Genomic DNA, 14,662 nt, shown 5'->3' with positions numbered 1-14,662 from the left:
CTTTCCAGTAGGTACTGTTATTATTCTCATTTCACAGAGGAGAAAACTGTCCAAAGGAGCTTCAGAAAAATGAAGGGACTGGCCCCATGAATAAAGTGATGACTTAGAAAGAGAGAGTGGTGGCTCTCCGTGCAGGGTGCGCTGGAGAAGTAGCTGATCAGGGTCCAGGCTTCTACGACAGCCTCGCCCCTGGCTTCTTGTAGCTGGGGGACAAAAACCAAGATCTCAGCTGACAGGACTCACAGACCAGTGCAGGGGGTTTATACTGATCTCCTTCCACATGTACCTTTAGCCTCAGACGCTTACCCCTTCCTTTGGTGGCACATGAATGGCTGCTGTCCTTGAGGCCTGAGTTGTTCAGACATCTCCACACCCCAGGAGAATACATAATAGACAACAAAGATGTCACATGGTCCCAGTTTCTCCAAGGTCTTACTGAATCAGTCTAAACATCCTATGCTTTGGACATTCTGTTGCTACATTCTGAATCACATTCTTCCCTAAACAATCATCTTAATCTCTCATTTTTTCCATTAGTAAGATGATTATAGTACAGAGGGAACTATAATGAGCCCCAGCTCAAGTAATGTGGCTTTCAGTTGGCTACATTTTGAATAAATCTTTCTTTGTTAATTAATGCACCTTATCCCAGTGTTGTAAGTAACATTTATGTTCCTAAATTGGACAGGGTAGAAGAGAACCACACCCAGAGAGGAGGATCCAAAATCCTCAAAATCAATATGAATGCAGTAACCACCGGAAAGCAAAGTTTTAAAGTTAGTTTTTGCGCTTGCTGTACACTAAGGAAGTTGTCTTAGAGTGTACAAGAGAGTAAAAAGTGATGTGATAATTAGGTCATGAATTAACCCCCTGGAACTTAAAATTATTTTTAAAGACCCCCTTCCCACCTCCTAGGATATTCTGCTCATGCAAAATGCCTAATTGACTAATAAGCTACGTAGCATAAAAGCTAATTAATGAAAATGAAAACACTAAAACTCAGGTTATTTAGTAACCAGAGCCTGGAGCCAGATCCCAATTAAATCATTCTTGGGTGGAGGAAGGGATCGAAATGCCCAAGAGGTTCCATGTGGCTGTTTCAGTGGGTCAACCTAGAGCCTCGTGTTCTTTCCAAGTCAGCCTTTCCACTCTCTCCTTTCCAAGGCAATGAGGAGCTAAGGACAGTCCTCCTCCCGCAGCACTGGGGAACTCCCAGGCTCCCCCACTCACATGTACGGGGCTTGGCAGCTCAGGATTCTAGCGGGAAGCTAGCATGATTCACCAGCTCTTCTCAGCCCGATCCCTTTTGTCATTCATTCCACCGGAGGGGCCCCTAACCTTCCAATCTCATTTGTACCCCACCCAGGAGATCTGATAATGGTCCTGGCAGAGCTGTGGCTTTCCATAACTTCTGGCAGGGGCCTCGCTGACCCATGACATGGCTACACACATGATTTCTTCTCATACTGTCTTTGTAAATTGACCATGGCTAACCTTGCTGCCCTAATCAGATCAATCAGAATAACATTGCTTTAGCTGCTGCACACTGGCAACCTCCCGGGTTGAGGCGTGACTCAGAGTCAGGCTCAGATACCTAAGGCGAAGGCGGGTTTTAGAGTTTCTAGTGGTCTCAGGTTTCCTTTGCTTTTATCACAGTTGGTGAGCTTTGTAAGGCCCTGTGTTTACAGCCATGCAAATTAGCCTCAGCTGGAGAAAAATCAGGTCAGGCCTAACTGAAATCAAGCCCTGGGACAGAAGGTATTTTATCAAAAATGGAAAATGTGGCCATAGTAGTGGGGTCATGCCAGACTGTCCTGAGAAGCTCGTGGACAACTTCGTCTGGTGTGACCTGAAGGCATCGCTTGGCCTCTGGACCCTGGAAACGACACTTAGAGCCAGAGAAGGACAGGATGGCGAAGGACCACACCAGCCGAGGGGGGCTGGCCAGCTTGACCCGTGGCTGAGGCTTTCAAAGGCATTTTTGGTTAAGTGGAGACAAGTTCGAGAAAGGAAGCCTGGCATCTCTGAAGGAAGAAAACTGTGGTGCTACTCACTGATGAAGCAAGGACCAAATTTGCAGTTTCTTCCTACTCACACACTGTATACACTCAGCTTTAAGATGTGTGTGTGAAGGGGTCCACACAGCGATATGATCTGATATTTTGCATCTGGAAGGCATCTTTAAAATCATACACTGTGGATGCCCCAACAGTTACAGAGACTAAGGCCAGAGAGGTCACATGACTGGACATACAGCAACTCTAACTACTTACCTTTAAGACAAGATCTCTGACACCTTTCCATTGCCATCTTGCCCATCATATTCCCTGTCTGTCAGTACCCTAGTACATAAAGAAACTTGCTTTATTTTAAAAGAATTCTCCAAGACATGTAGGTCTCTTAAGATTGGGGGCTACCGACAATTATTCCCTGAGCTCCCGCACATCTGTGATTCATACAATGTAGCATGATGGTGTCAAGCGGCTCGATCTATCAGATGGGGCCTGGGTCTGAGCACAGAGATGTTGGTTCCCACATAATTCCCTGGTCTATCGTCTAAAAAGTACAATGAAAGTTGGTGGGTTTTGAGTGTTCCTATTTGCAAAGTAGAAGTGAAGTCATGACCAGGTCATTGTAATTCATCCAGCTGAAGTTCACATCTGACGGATGAGCCCTGAGACCCAGAGAATTTAAAGAGGTTGCCCAAGATTCAGTAGTTGGTTGAGGTCAGAGCCAGAAGTAGAAACCAGGTCTGTGGACACCACACCCAGTGCTTCCTTCACTAAACAATGACCAGGGAATGAAACTTAGCCTTCTGCAAGTGAACCTGAAGTCAGGACTTGGAGTTAAATTTAGACCAATAGACCATTTGTTAAGTAATTCAGAGCACAAGCTCTGGGGTTGGTGTTCAGTTTATTTCCTTACCACTTAAGGGCTGTGTGATGCTGGACAAGTTATGTAACCCCTCTAGGCAGACGGTTCCTCACCTACAAAATGGGAATAGTCATAGTAACCATCTTACTGGGTGCTTGTTATTCTTAAAGATGTTAATACATGGCAAGTCGTTAACCAAAAACCACTTACTTAGCATTAAGTGTTATCACCACTACTGAAATCTTTGTCATCTTCACTTGATAGACATCACGTTAATGCGAGGAATTATTAAGACTGATTTCTGTCCAAATTAAGCATGTGCCTATGAGAACACATGTGTGCACGTGTGTACTGCAGATGTGTGCACTTTGCAAAGCGCTGAAGAGTTCAGTTGAGAAAGCATCCAGTGACCTGGTTTTGTGACTTAAATACATACATAAGGTCTTTGCCTGTCCTTGTTAAAGCCTCCCATCCTTCTAGCTCCGAAGCAGAGGCCAGACGAGTCACTGCACTGGCACTCAGCCTTAAATTGCTGTCTAGTCCAGCTCCAGCTCACATCCCAGTACAATTAAGCATAAATGAATGAGGTCTGGAAAAATATATGGAAGAATTCAGAACTTTCTTCAACCAGGAGGAAAGATAAGATACTTTTAAGAAATATAAATATGTAGGGGCTCGTGGATGGCTCACTTGGTTAGGCGTCCAACTTCTGGGTTTGGATCAGGTCTCGATCTCATGATTTGTGAGTTCCAGCTCCAGGTTGGGGGCTCTGGGCTGGCAGGGGAAAACCTACTTGGGATTCTCTCTCTCTGTCCCTCCCCACCCCCCTCTCAAAATAAATAGACATTAAAATATATATACATAGAATGAGTTTCTCATAGCCTATCTTGTAATATCTAATCATACAATTTTGTTTTTCAGAACAAAATCTATGTTCAAATAATCTTCACTCCCATCAGATATGGAAGATTTAAAAAGCTGTGTGTGTGTGTGTGTGTGTGTGTGTGTGTGTGTGTGTGTTGTGGAGGTGATTCTAGGATCAGTTACAAAAGGGCTAATACTTCATGCATTTTTGTGCTGCAACCATTCATTCTAAGCACGGGAACTATGTCAAATAATAACCTCTTTCTGCTAGTACCTACATGCCTTTCTACTACAGACTTGGCTCCCAATAGTTGTCACCTTATATGTGGATAATTTGCTCTCAGGGTCCACAGTGAAGAGAGACAACACGAGTCAGGAGGGTGCTGAGGGGCAGTTACTCTATCCTAGCTTCCACTTCTCCCTGTTCTAAGAAGCGAATTCGGCGTCGTATCTCGGCATTCTAAGGTGCCCTCTTGTGGCTGGGGGAGGTAATGACCATCCTAAGAATACTACAGCTGGCTTGAGGTACAAGTCCAGATTGTTACTGTTTTAACAGCCAACAGAGAAATATAGTTGAATTCCAAGAATAATATTCAGATTTAACATTCTGAAAGAATCATTGATATCCATACTTGACAAGCTCTAGCCACCTTTTTTTAAGAAAATAAGTAAATAAAGTAAAAGTCCAACTTAACTTTTTGGGCCACCTTATTTCCAAATAAAATTTGCAAGGCGGAACATTTGTAAACTAGTGCCTGTCATGGAAGAGAAGCTCCTGTTTGCTTTTGGTAGACCTGGCCAGTCAGCAGCCGTTAAGCTGAAGAACAGGAAAGCCCTTATCATTCTAGCCATCACGCGAGGAATCTGGACATGGCACTAATGACCTCAAGGTCATATACTGGTGCAATCAACACGCTGGCAAGTTATTTCAGTCATTTCTACATATGATAACCCCTAACCTCACTGCTCATTTTTCAAATACATGAGAAATATAAAGGAGTTAGCAAATCATCCCCACTCCTGGGGGGAAAATCATGCACATACCTTACTGAGGCAGCCCAGAGAAATTATCTCTGTATACAAAAGCTGAAATTATATAAACTTGGAAGGCAACAGGTTATGAAAACCCTATAAATTTATGTCCAGGCTTCCAAACAATGTTCTCCTTCCACCCTTCTCCCCTCTCTGCCAAACTGAGACACCAAGTCTGGGAGTTGAGAATTAAAGCCATGATCCTCGCCAAAGTGACCAAGTGACAGCTGAAGGCTCTTGGCTCCAGGAAGTTTCAACAGACTGCTGTCTGCTGAACCATCGCAAGCCCTCCCCAGCTGCCCGCCCCCGCCCCAAAGTGCTCAGGGAATAGCCTTTATCTCACTGATTCTTGAGAAGTCTCTATGAAAAAGACAAAGGGAAAGGAATAGTTTTATGAAACAGACAGAGGAGGGAGGAAGCGCAGAGATTATTTATAATTCCAAGTGAGATCCTGGCATTTCAAGAGAGGAAGAACAGTGACAGGTAAGGCTGATTTCTGCAAGTTATAGGGCGAGTTTGGGAAGCCAATGGAAAGCGTATCAAAGCAGACACTTCCCCGACAGGTACCACTCCTCAGACAATGAAGGCAGATTCCTGGCGGTGTCGAGGTGCTGAGCCGCCTTTCCCAGGAACAAAGGTAACTTAGAGACCATAGAAGCATGGCACAGTGACAGTGGAGACTCTTTTTTATGGTACAAAAGACTATAAACCAGTGTAAGATGAACTACCACACGTCTGCATGTGTCATTAAGGGAAGTTGTAGAATTCTATGAACCCCGAAAAACAGGAATGGATGTTCTAATGTTTTAGGACTCCTCAACAAACTCGGGAATCAATGACGTTCAAGAATTCTTCATAAAACGTTCTCATTAGTTCATAAACTAAGACTATTAATAATAAATAAATAAAGTACTTTCATAAGCATGATTTCATTTCATCCTCATGACGAGCATGTAAAGAGTTGCTATTCCCCATTTTATAGAAAATGAATCTACGGGGACAGTGAGATGACATGCTCTGAGGTTGTCAGGGAGCTGGAACTGAGTGCCGGTGGTGCCACCAGGAGCTGATATTTGCAGCTTCCATTCTCAGTTTGGTGACTGCCATGTCAAAGTGGCAGCACCGTCTGGTGTCACAAATAAGGTTGGTGCATGCCTGAGTATGAAATACAAATCTGTGTTAGTATTAGAGCTAATATTTATTTATTAATTTAACGTTTTTATTCATTCTTGAGAGACAGAGAGACACAGAACATAAGAGGGGAAGGGGCAGAGAGCAGGAGACACAGAACACAAAGCAGGCTCCAGGCGCTGAGCTGTCAGCACAGAGCCCAATGCAGGGCTTGAACCCGTGAACCGTGAGATCATGACTGAGCTAAAGTCTGAGGCTTAACCCACTGAGCCTGTGAGCTGCCCCTACAGCTAATATTTAAAATAGTTGGCAGGGTCAAAGGAAAACAGCTCTAAATCTACATATATTGTTGTTGGAGTAATACCTAAAGCATCTTTTTATTCTAAGATTTAGCTTCCTATTGAAAGATTGACTTTGAAAAAAAATTGGGATAATTTCACAATATTGGAGATACTTAGGATTTGCACAAGTGTAGCTGTATTTTTGTTGATTTTAATAATGGCCACTCTCATTTAGACATGTCAGCTCATTCATCCCAATAAAATCTGTGACCATTGTCAATGTGGCAAATTCATGTTTAAATTAGGGGGAAATGAAGACACATCCTGAGGCTCTTGCACATCCTCTCAAGTGTCTGTTACTATTAACATCTTCCCAGTTACAAGTGTGCAAACCCTCGAAGTCACGTCATCTTCGTAGGCCTCAGTTTCTCATGTGCCAAGTGAGGGTACTGAATTCGATGACTGGTAAGGTACCTTCTAATTTTCAGTTTAGAGGATTTTATAGAACAGGATCCCTGCCCAATTGAAGAGAATATGTATCTGTAGCCACCACCAGCGATGGGAACTTCAAATACTCCTATAGAAGATGAAATAGAAACCAGTATCTGAGTTCAAGTTCAGCAGAATCTTGACAATCTTGACGGTTCTTTCTGAACTAGGAATGAGCCCGCACGTAAGAAGGAAGACCAGCTCCACTTAAGAGATATTCACATGTAGGTCTCCGTGTTGGCTGAGCCCCTACAGCCAAGAATCAGAATGCTCAAGTTTCAAATCTCCAACATACGCTCCACTCCAATCACTATGAACACGACCGATTTGGACAGTGTTCCTCCTGGTCACCTTGTGTGGGAATCCTGCTGAGGTTAGGCTGATGAAGTTGGCTTCTGATGCTGAAACTCTCCAGCTGCTCAAAAACTCTGCAATTTAGTTTCACTTTCATTTTAAGAGAAACAAACGAATAAACAAAAACCTGGCGCTCTCGGAGGAGACCAAGGAATCCATCTAGATGTGTGAAATCTGACCACAGGAATGGAGGGAAGGCTCATCAGGGACAGGCTTAGAGCTTTCTGGCATTGATTCAGCTCATTTTTTTTAGTTGAAAACTTAAAATCTCAGCCCTAATGTAAGCCACAAGTGCACTGAATACTCCAACCAGTCTCAGGACCAGAAAGCCGAGTAGATGGACATGTGTGTCTCCCCCTCAAGAGAAATGTGGAGACTATACATGTGCACAGATTCTATGGGATGCCAGCAACTTCGCTGCTCAGAAAGATTAAAGAGTTCAAATGAAGGGTATTTTGCCCCTCAGACAGGGAAGCAAAATAAACATATCAAGCACCAACTGCCTTAGTGGAAATCCTCTGTTGAATAGGCAGACAATTATGAGATAAGAAATAAGAATAAACAACCAAATGCTTTGATGTTTTAAAGAAACAAATTCTTTGATGTTTTGAAAATACTCATTTGCCAAAAGAGAAATAATTAGTTTTATGAGTAAACAACATGTTACCAAGCATCCAGAGGGAGAAACAGAAGGGGTAAGACCAATCCGAGAAGAGAGGACAAAAGTAAGTTTAACGTGATATAGTGGAAGAAAACATTCAGGGGAGTTCCTGGTTAGCCAGAAGAGGCTCCGCGGAAAGGCAAATCGAGGCTAGCTTTGGAATACAGAGCTATTTCTTTGGCCTTTCATACAGAAGCAATAGTCTTGTGTGTCTGTGGATGGGATTTAATAAACCAGCTGGCCCTTAAAGCACACTTTTTTCTATCTTGTATGAAACTCACTACATGCGAAAACATTAGTTGACTTCTTACCAGTAACTAATAGTTTTATTAGAAAAATTAGAAATGTTTCATGCATATGTTCTCTTAAAAGAGTTGGTCTGATATTTAGTTATTTTTAGTGTCACGTTTTTCTTTTTTTTAATTAATTTATTTTGAGAGAGAAAGAGAGACGGAGAGAGAGAGCGCATGTGCACATCAGTTGAGACAAGGGAGAATGAGGGAGAAAGAGAGAGAATCCCAAGCAGGCTCCGCACTGCCAGCACAGAGCCCAATGTGGGGCTAAAACTCAGGAGCCATGAGATCATGACCTGCACCAAAACCAGGAGTTGGACTTAACCAACTGAGCCATCCCGCTTCTCCTGCATCACATTTTTTCTCATGAAAACACAATTCCAATGAACCTGACACATGAAAAACTTTGATCATGATTTTCATTCATAATTCAAGTCAGTGGGAGAACCTGATTTGATTAACAGAAGACTGGATTCAGGTTTTGGTCATATTTTCCCCTGTAAGGCACAATGATTTCATAATCATAATGTTATTTGAGATAGGAACGGATGGATGAAGTTCACTATATAATTTAAGAATAAAGGATTGATGATAATATCATTATTACACTTTTCAAAACACATCCTTCAAAATCTCTTCAACTCAGTCTCACAACATCCTGGTGAGTCAGGGAGACTCAGATATCATTAATCTTGTTTTATAGAAAAGGAAAACTATGGCCTAGAGAAAAGACAAGCAGCCCAAACTCTCAGAGCGAATCAAGAGCAGAAACATAGATGTGCTACACTTTTTCCTCAGCATCATCTATGCTATTATCGAAATGCTAACGCCTAGAGACCACAGCAGTGACTTCAACAGTGATGTAGTGAGACTAGCCGTCATTTGTGGTGGGCTGACTGTGACAGGGGCTGTGCTGAGCAGGACACATCAACGACTTCATTTAATAACTACCCACAATAACACTATGGGCAGTCATTATTTCGTGTCACAGTGAGGGGACGGAGGCAAAGAAAGGAAGAGCGTTGAGCCAGGTTGCATGGTTGCGCCACGGGTCAGCTTTGATTCAACTTCACACCTGCCTGATCACGTGGGGAATCTTGAACTTGTTCTCCGATATAAGGCTGGCGGCCTCTGACTTCAAGTCCTCAGGTCTTTGCTCAGGAGTCAACTTCTCCACGAGAACTATGCTGAGCACTCCATTTAACACTGCAGTCCCGTCGTCCCCACCCTGCCAAAATGCATCTTCCTTGCTCTGCTCTACCGCACGGTTCAATGTTTTCCTTGTCATGCTGCCTGTTGATATAAGTGCCACAGGACAAGGGCCTTTGGGGTTTTCTCAGCAACACGTCCCGACTGTGCGAGCCAATGAAACTTTTTATATGGCAACTTGTTAAATTTGTGCTATATGGTAGCCACTAGCCATAAAAACAAAACTGAAAAGTGGCCAAGTGCCATCGAAGGCTTCAATTTTTATCTAATGGTATTACTTAAATTTAAACAGCCACATAAGCCTAATAGGTACAACACTGGACTACACGGGCCTAAAGCAAACCCTGGCATAAATACACTCCCAGTAAACCTTTGTTAAATGGGTGAATTTATACATAAGTGACTGAGTAAGAACGTTGTCCATATAACATGCATACTACTTTCACTAAGTGCATATTGAATAGCTGGGGAAAAGTCCAGATGAAATTAAGAAAAGTTTGAAAATTCTGGTATGACTGAAAGAATAAGCACAGATTTCTCTAGCTACTGACTTCCTTTTGTCATCAGTGACTTAAAACCTTCCAAAACATTTTTAGAAAAAAGAGAAATAGCAAACCAGCAGCACATAATGAATTCCCAGGTATAACAAAAAATACAATTACTATAATCACCCAATACCTTTTTGACTTTGTTCTTCTTCTCATAGGTCTCTGACAGAGGTTTTTTCTTCTGCTGAGTTGTGTCTTTGGAGAATAAATACTCAAACTCACTAGTATCCCGAATATCAGGTTCTTCTAAGGAATCCCATAAGGTTGGTGTAGCATTTTGGCTTTAAAGAGAAAATGACAAGTTAAATACTAGAATCAAAACAAATGAGAATAGAATATGTAAACTCTATAATTCACTTTATGACTCATTAAAAAAATATGTGTGTATGTATACATATGTGTGTATTTGTGTGTAGGTATGTGTGTGTGCATAAATATATATATTACATACATTATGTATATCCCAATACATATAGGATATATAGAATATACATAGGATTTACTAGGATTATACATTCTAATAAAGCTGGAAGAAAAGCTTTCTGTGCTGTATTTTTTTAAAGTCAAACTATACTATAGAACACCATAGCCAACTCACATTTCTAAAACTGAATGATCATTAGATGCAATCAAAGAGAAAGATCTAGAGAAAATGTACAGGACCAGAAATCCTGAGATTCACATAATCGAGGATATGATTCTCTCTCAGTCTGTGGCATTTCCATGATAGATAAAAATGGGCATCATGTAAATGCTAAAAAGATAACCACTGAAACATTCATGGGATGATTCTTTTTTAAAATTATTTTTTAGAGAAAGAGTGAGCAAGTGAGTGAGAAGGGGAGAGGGACAGAAAGAGTGAGGGACCATGCCCAGCAGAGAGCCCAAAGCAGGGCTCAATCCTGTGACTCTGGAATTATGACCTGAGCCGAAATCAAGAGTCAGATGCTCAACTGACTGAACCACCCAGGCGCCTCATTAATGGGACAATTCTTAATAACAGTTCTTAAACAGAATAAAATTCTTCACGTTCTCCTAAGGTAAAGATTTACCTTCTTATTGGACTTCTTCTAATACTTTAAAAAATGGTTTTTAGAATTAGCTTGGGTCAACTGAGGGCAGGACCCATAATTTGTGAAAAGACTGAGCTCATTTAGAAATACTTGATTTATAATACTCCTCCCCAACGGCAGTCTTAACAATGAAAACAAACCAAACAACTCCACTCAACCAGTCCTCACAGGGGTTTCAACTAAAGCAGCCACAGGGAGGCTGTGCTTTTGTTTTTGTTTTTTGCTTTTTTTTTTTTTTTTCGGTCTTCAAAAAACAGGGGCACCCTAGTTTTGAAACAAAGAAAGAGAAGACGATATGGAAAATCAAGTACAGAAAAGCCACCTCTGAGAGTGGACTCCGAGGGGTTACCATCCAGGCTTCCTTCAGTCAGAACACATTTCCCCCCAGGTGTCTATTTTCTAATTTTTAAACATGTTAATGCCCATGGACAGACATACTGTTTCATCTACACACTGTTTTTCAAACATATGTATATATTATGATCCAGAATATTTGTAAGCACTTACCCTTGTTTTAACATGTATTTTCTCCATCACTGAAAACTAAAAGAACTTTATTATGCGGGGCAGTCCACACAATTTTTTGACGCTAAAAGGCAATTTTCATGTTCAAAACAGGTGGGAAAATGGGCTTCTCAGACCTGGGTGTTCACATTTTCCTGTATGTCTGCCCTTCTCATGAAATATGAACATCTTGATCTGTCCAGACTCACTTCTCTCCACTTTATTATAATTTTTCTAATACAGTATTTGAGCCAGTTAAGAGTACACACGTGACATGTACAGCATGTAACAGTATAGGGAACACCTGTGAAATCATCCCCCAAGAGCTAGGAGATTTCCAATGAAGTCCATCCATCCATGTGCTCCGGCCTCAGCCACCCTGCTGCCGCTGCTACTTTAACTCCCGTTTGAAACAAGAACACCATTAATGTCAAGGGCTTATCTCAGCCGCACTAAGGAAGGGGGATCTCGATGGCAGAAAAGAGCCAGCGGATTTTGGAGCATGCAGCCTGCTAAGGGCTGCTGGTCCGGGCCTCAAGGAAATTCTGGGAAGCTGAGGAGAGGGTGTGCAGGGGGAGATGGTGGGATGCATGAGCAAGTTGTTCGGACCCATCCATGCCCCACCCATGCCCCATCCCTGCACCCGTGCTGCTTGGCCACAGCTCCATGAACTCTGAGCTCACGCTAGTATGACTGGTGTTGCAACTCACTCCTATTCAAAAGTAAAATGGCTTTAATAGGTTGCACACTTCATCACCATTTATTGCAAATCATTTCTATAGGAAAAGGCATTCCCAATAATGAATATAGAATTCTGGACTACTATCTCTCATTGAGTCGAGGGCAATTGGCATTTGGTGGAGGAGTGACAGGGACTTGCTCACGACAGGCCGTCTGCTATAATGGTGAACTCTTTTCTCATCACTGAATGAACAATTCTAGCTCAAGAGAAGAGGAAGAGGAAGGCAGAAGGAGGAGGAGGTAGGAAGGAAGACTGGGGAGAGGGGAAATGGTGGAGGAGGAGGGAGAAATGGAGGAAGAAGGGTAAGGTCCTCACAAGGAAGACTGACATTTATTAGGAAGCCAAAAAAGTAGATAGATGAGGATTTCTTTTCCTTTAACTAAACATCTCTTCTCTACTCTAGAAACGGTACACAGATGCCGAAAAATACAAAATGGCACACGTTAAATCAGTTCAAGTTTGGGGTGCCTGGTTGAGTGTCCCACTCTTGGTTTCAGTTCAGGTCACGATCTCATGGTTCATGAGTTTGAGCCCCATGTTGGGCTCTGCACTGGAATTGTGGAACCTACTTGGGATTCTCTCTCTCTCTCTGCCCCTCCCCAACTTGAGCTCACTCTGCCTCTCAAATAAAAATTAAAAATTAAAAAATAAATCACTTCGAGTAGTGAAAAGCAATCTAGGTGGACGAGAGGCAGTGCACATACAATGGAAAAAAATTATATTTTACTCCTGGCTCCCCAGAAGACCAAGACTAAAATTTGTCATGCATAATTATACAAAGTGCTTACTTTTCTGGTTGTACAAAATACTAAAATACCATTTCTTTTCCTTGTAAAAAACACGCCTCAAATCATTTTAGTTTTGTACATGAATAAATGCTCCACAGAATCTTCCCAGTCTCTTAGTTTAAAAGAAGTACTCATGGTCTGAGGGTACAAAATCACCTTGAGGGACCCAGGATAAGAGAGACTAAATGTGTGGAGCAGGAGGCAGCCATGTTGCTGTCTTCATGCAGGAAAGTTAGTCCATTTACCTACTTTTCATTTTGCTCCACACTGAAGTCCCAAACTTATAGTGAAACTAATAGGAGCTTGAGTATTCTTTCTTTCTCAAAATGGTCAGCTACACAGGAGGGGAAATGTATGATGACCTCCAGCTTGACTTTGTCCTACACTGAACAGAGGGTGGAGGGCCCATACCTCAGTGGTGCTGTTATATCACCACTACGGCCTGGGATGCTGGTTGCTTACGAAGTCTCCAGGGGAAGAGCAGAGGCAGGCTAGTGAGGCAGGTGTGGGACGGTTCCATGTGCGGGCAGCACGTGGGAGTCATCACCTTGGAAATCGGTACATTAATTTGAGGACGTTAATAAGGGAACAGTACTTGAAATAAATATTCTGGGAAACTATTTCTTAGGAAATGTCCTCTGAGTCTTAAATGGAACAAAAGGAATAATAGGACTTTAGGTCATCATTAGGAGCTGTTTCAGGATCTCCCTCTCTCTTTTTTTGAATGATTCAGTTGGGAAATAATAAAATATCAGCGTTTTTAAAAGTATCAGGATTTCCCACACATAAACTCTTGGTCCTTATTTTTTTGGTTAGAGGAAAGGGGCCAAGATGAAGCACATAATCAACTTACTTTACCACCTGCGTAGTTTTAAGGTCGTCCCTACTCCTCCTCCTGTGATTTCCAGTTGCTTTATAACTGTGAATTTCATGGTATTTTGTTTAATATCCTGCCTTCAAGCAAATGTTATATTAATTGAAAGATTCACTGCCACCCACTGATTTGGGGAATAAGTTCAAATGCTTATGTTTAAAAACATGGTTTCTATTTGCTGTTCTTTACAAACAAATGAACTTCAAATCTAGAGACTGTCAACCAGCAACTCAACATCTCTGACTGTCCTCCTGACAGACTCTGAAAGGAGGCAGAAGAAATTAAATTCAAATATGTTTGAATGGAAGTTTCCAAGAAACCTGTCTTACTGCCTTACAGAACCCAGCTCAACAAGCTATACAAATGGAAGATGTGCCACACTGGCATTTTCTCTGAAGGGCAACAAGGTAGAAGCTGTGAGGGCATTTAGCAGTTAGGGGAATGAGAGGTCACACAGAGATTTTACATTTTATGACTTCCTTCTGACCTAAAGAGCTAATGACTCAGCTATGTCTGGTTCTTCTAATAAAACCTGAAAAATTACACGTACCTGTTAAATATCCAGATGTAAGGTTGATGATACCATCTACAGACAAGACAGATATTCTAAACATCTCCAGTGAACCTACAGTATAGGTTCAGGCTCAGTGTCTTTATGATTACTTACTTGCTAGTTGCAGGGATGTTGGAAGAAAGCTCTAACTTAGACCAGAGCTCTTCTCTAAGAAGAGTCTGTAAAATGGAAGCTTTATCTTACAGAAGGATCTGACATTGCACGCACTGTTTCTCCCAGCATCAATCTATAGAGAACTCAGATAAGACCTGGTGGAGACAGACATTCTCTCCCTCAAACACTGCACCCTTGTTTACCCAAGGTATTCACTACAAACCACATTTGAGAATGAATGTTACCGTATACAAATATCCAAGTGGTAAGGATAAAAT

At 41.9% G+C, this 14,662-nt stretch overlaps 1 protein-coding gene across 2 annotated transcripts in view; it reads right to left on the bottom strand.

The window, feature by feature from the left end:
• Window positions 1–14,662, bottom strand: part of FMN1 (formin 1) — a 391,026-nt gene that overhangs the window by 189,391 nt on the left and 186,973 nt on the right. For both annotated transcript variants that reach the window (XM_029951580.1, XM_029951577.1), the window contains one exon: window positions 9,867–10,017. In XM_029951580.1, the coding sequence (XP_029807440.1) occupies window positions 9,867–10,017 (151 nt within the window). The remainder of the gene's footprint in view (window positions 1–9,866; window positions 10,018–14,662) is intronic.

This window comes from Suricata suricatta, chromosome 9, assembly GCF_006229205.1.
Source record: "Suricata suricatta isolate VVHF042 chromosome 9, meerkat_22Aug2017_6uvM2_HiC, whole genome shotgun sequence".
In the NCBI taxonomy this organism is placed as follows: Eukaryota; Metazoa; Chordata; class Mammalia; order Carnivora; family Herpestidae; genus Suricata; species Suricata suricatta.
The sequence above is the reverse complement of the archived record's forward strand: the minus strand, read 5'-3'. Positions and strand labels throughout refer to the sequence as shown.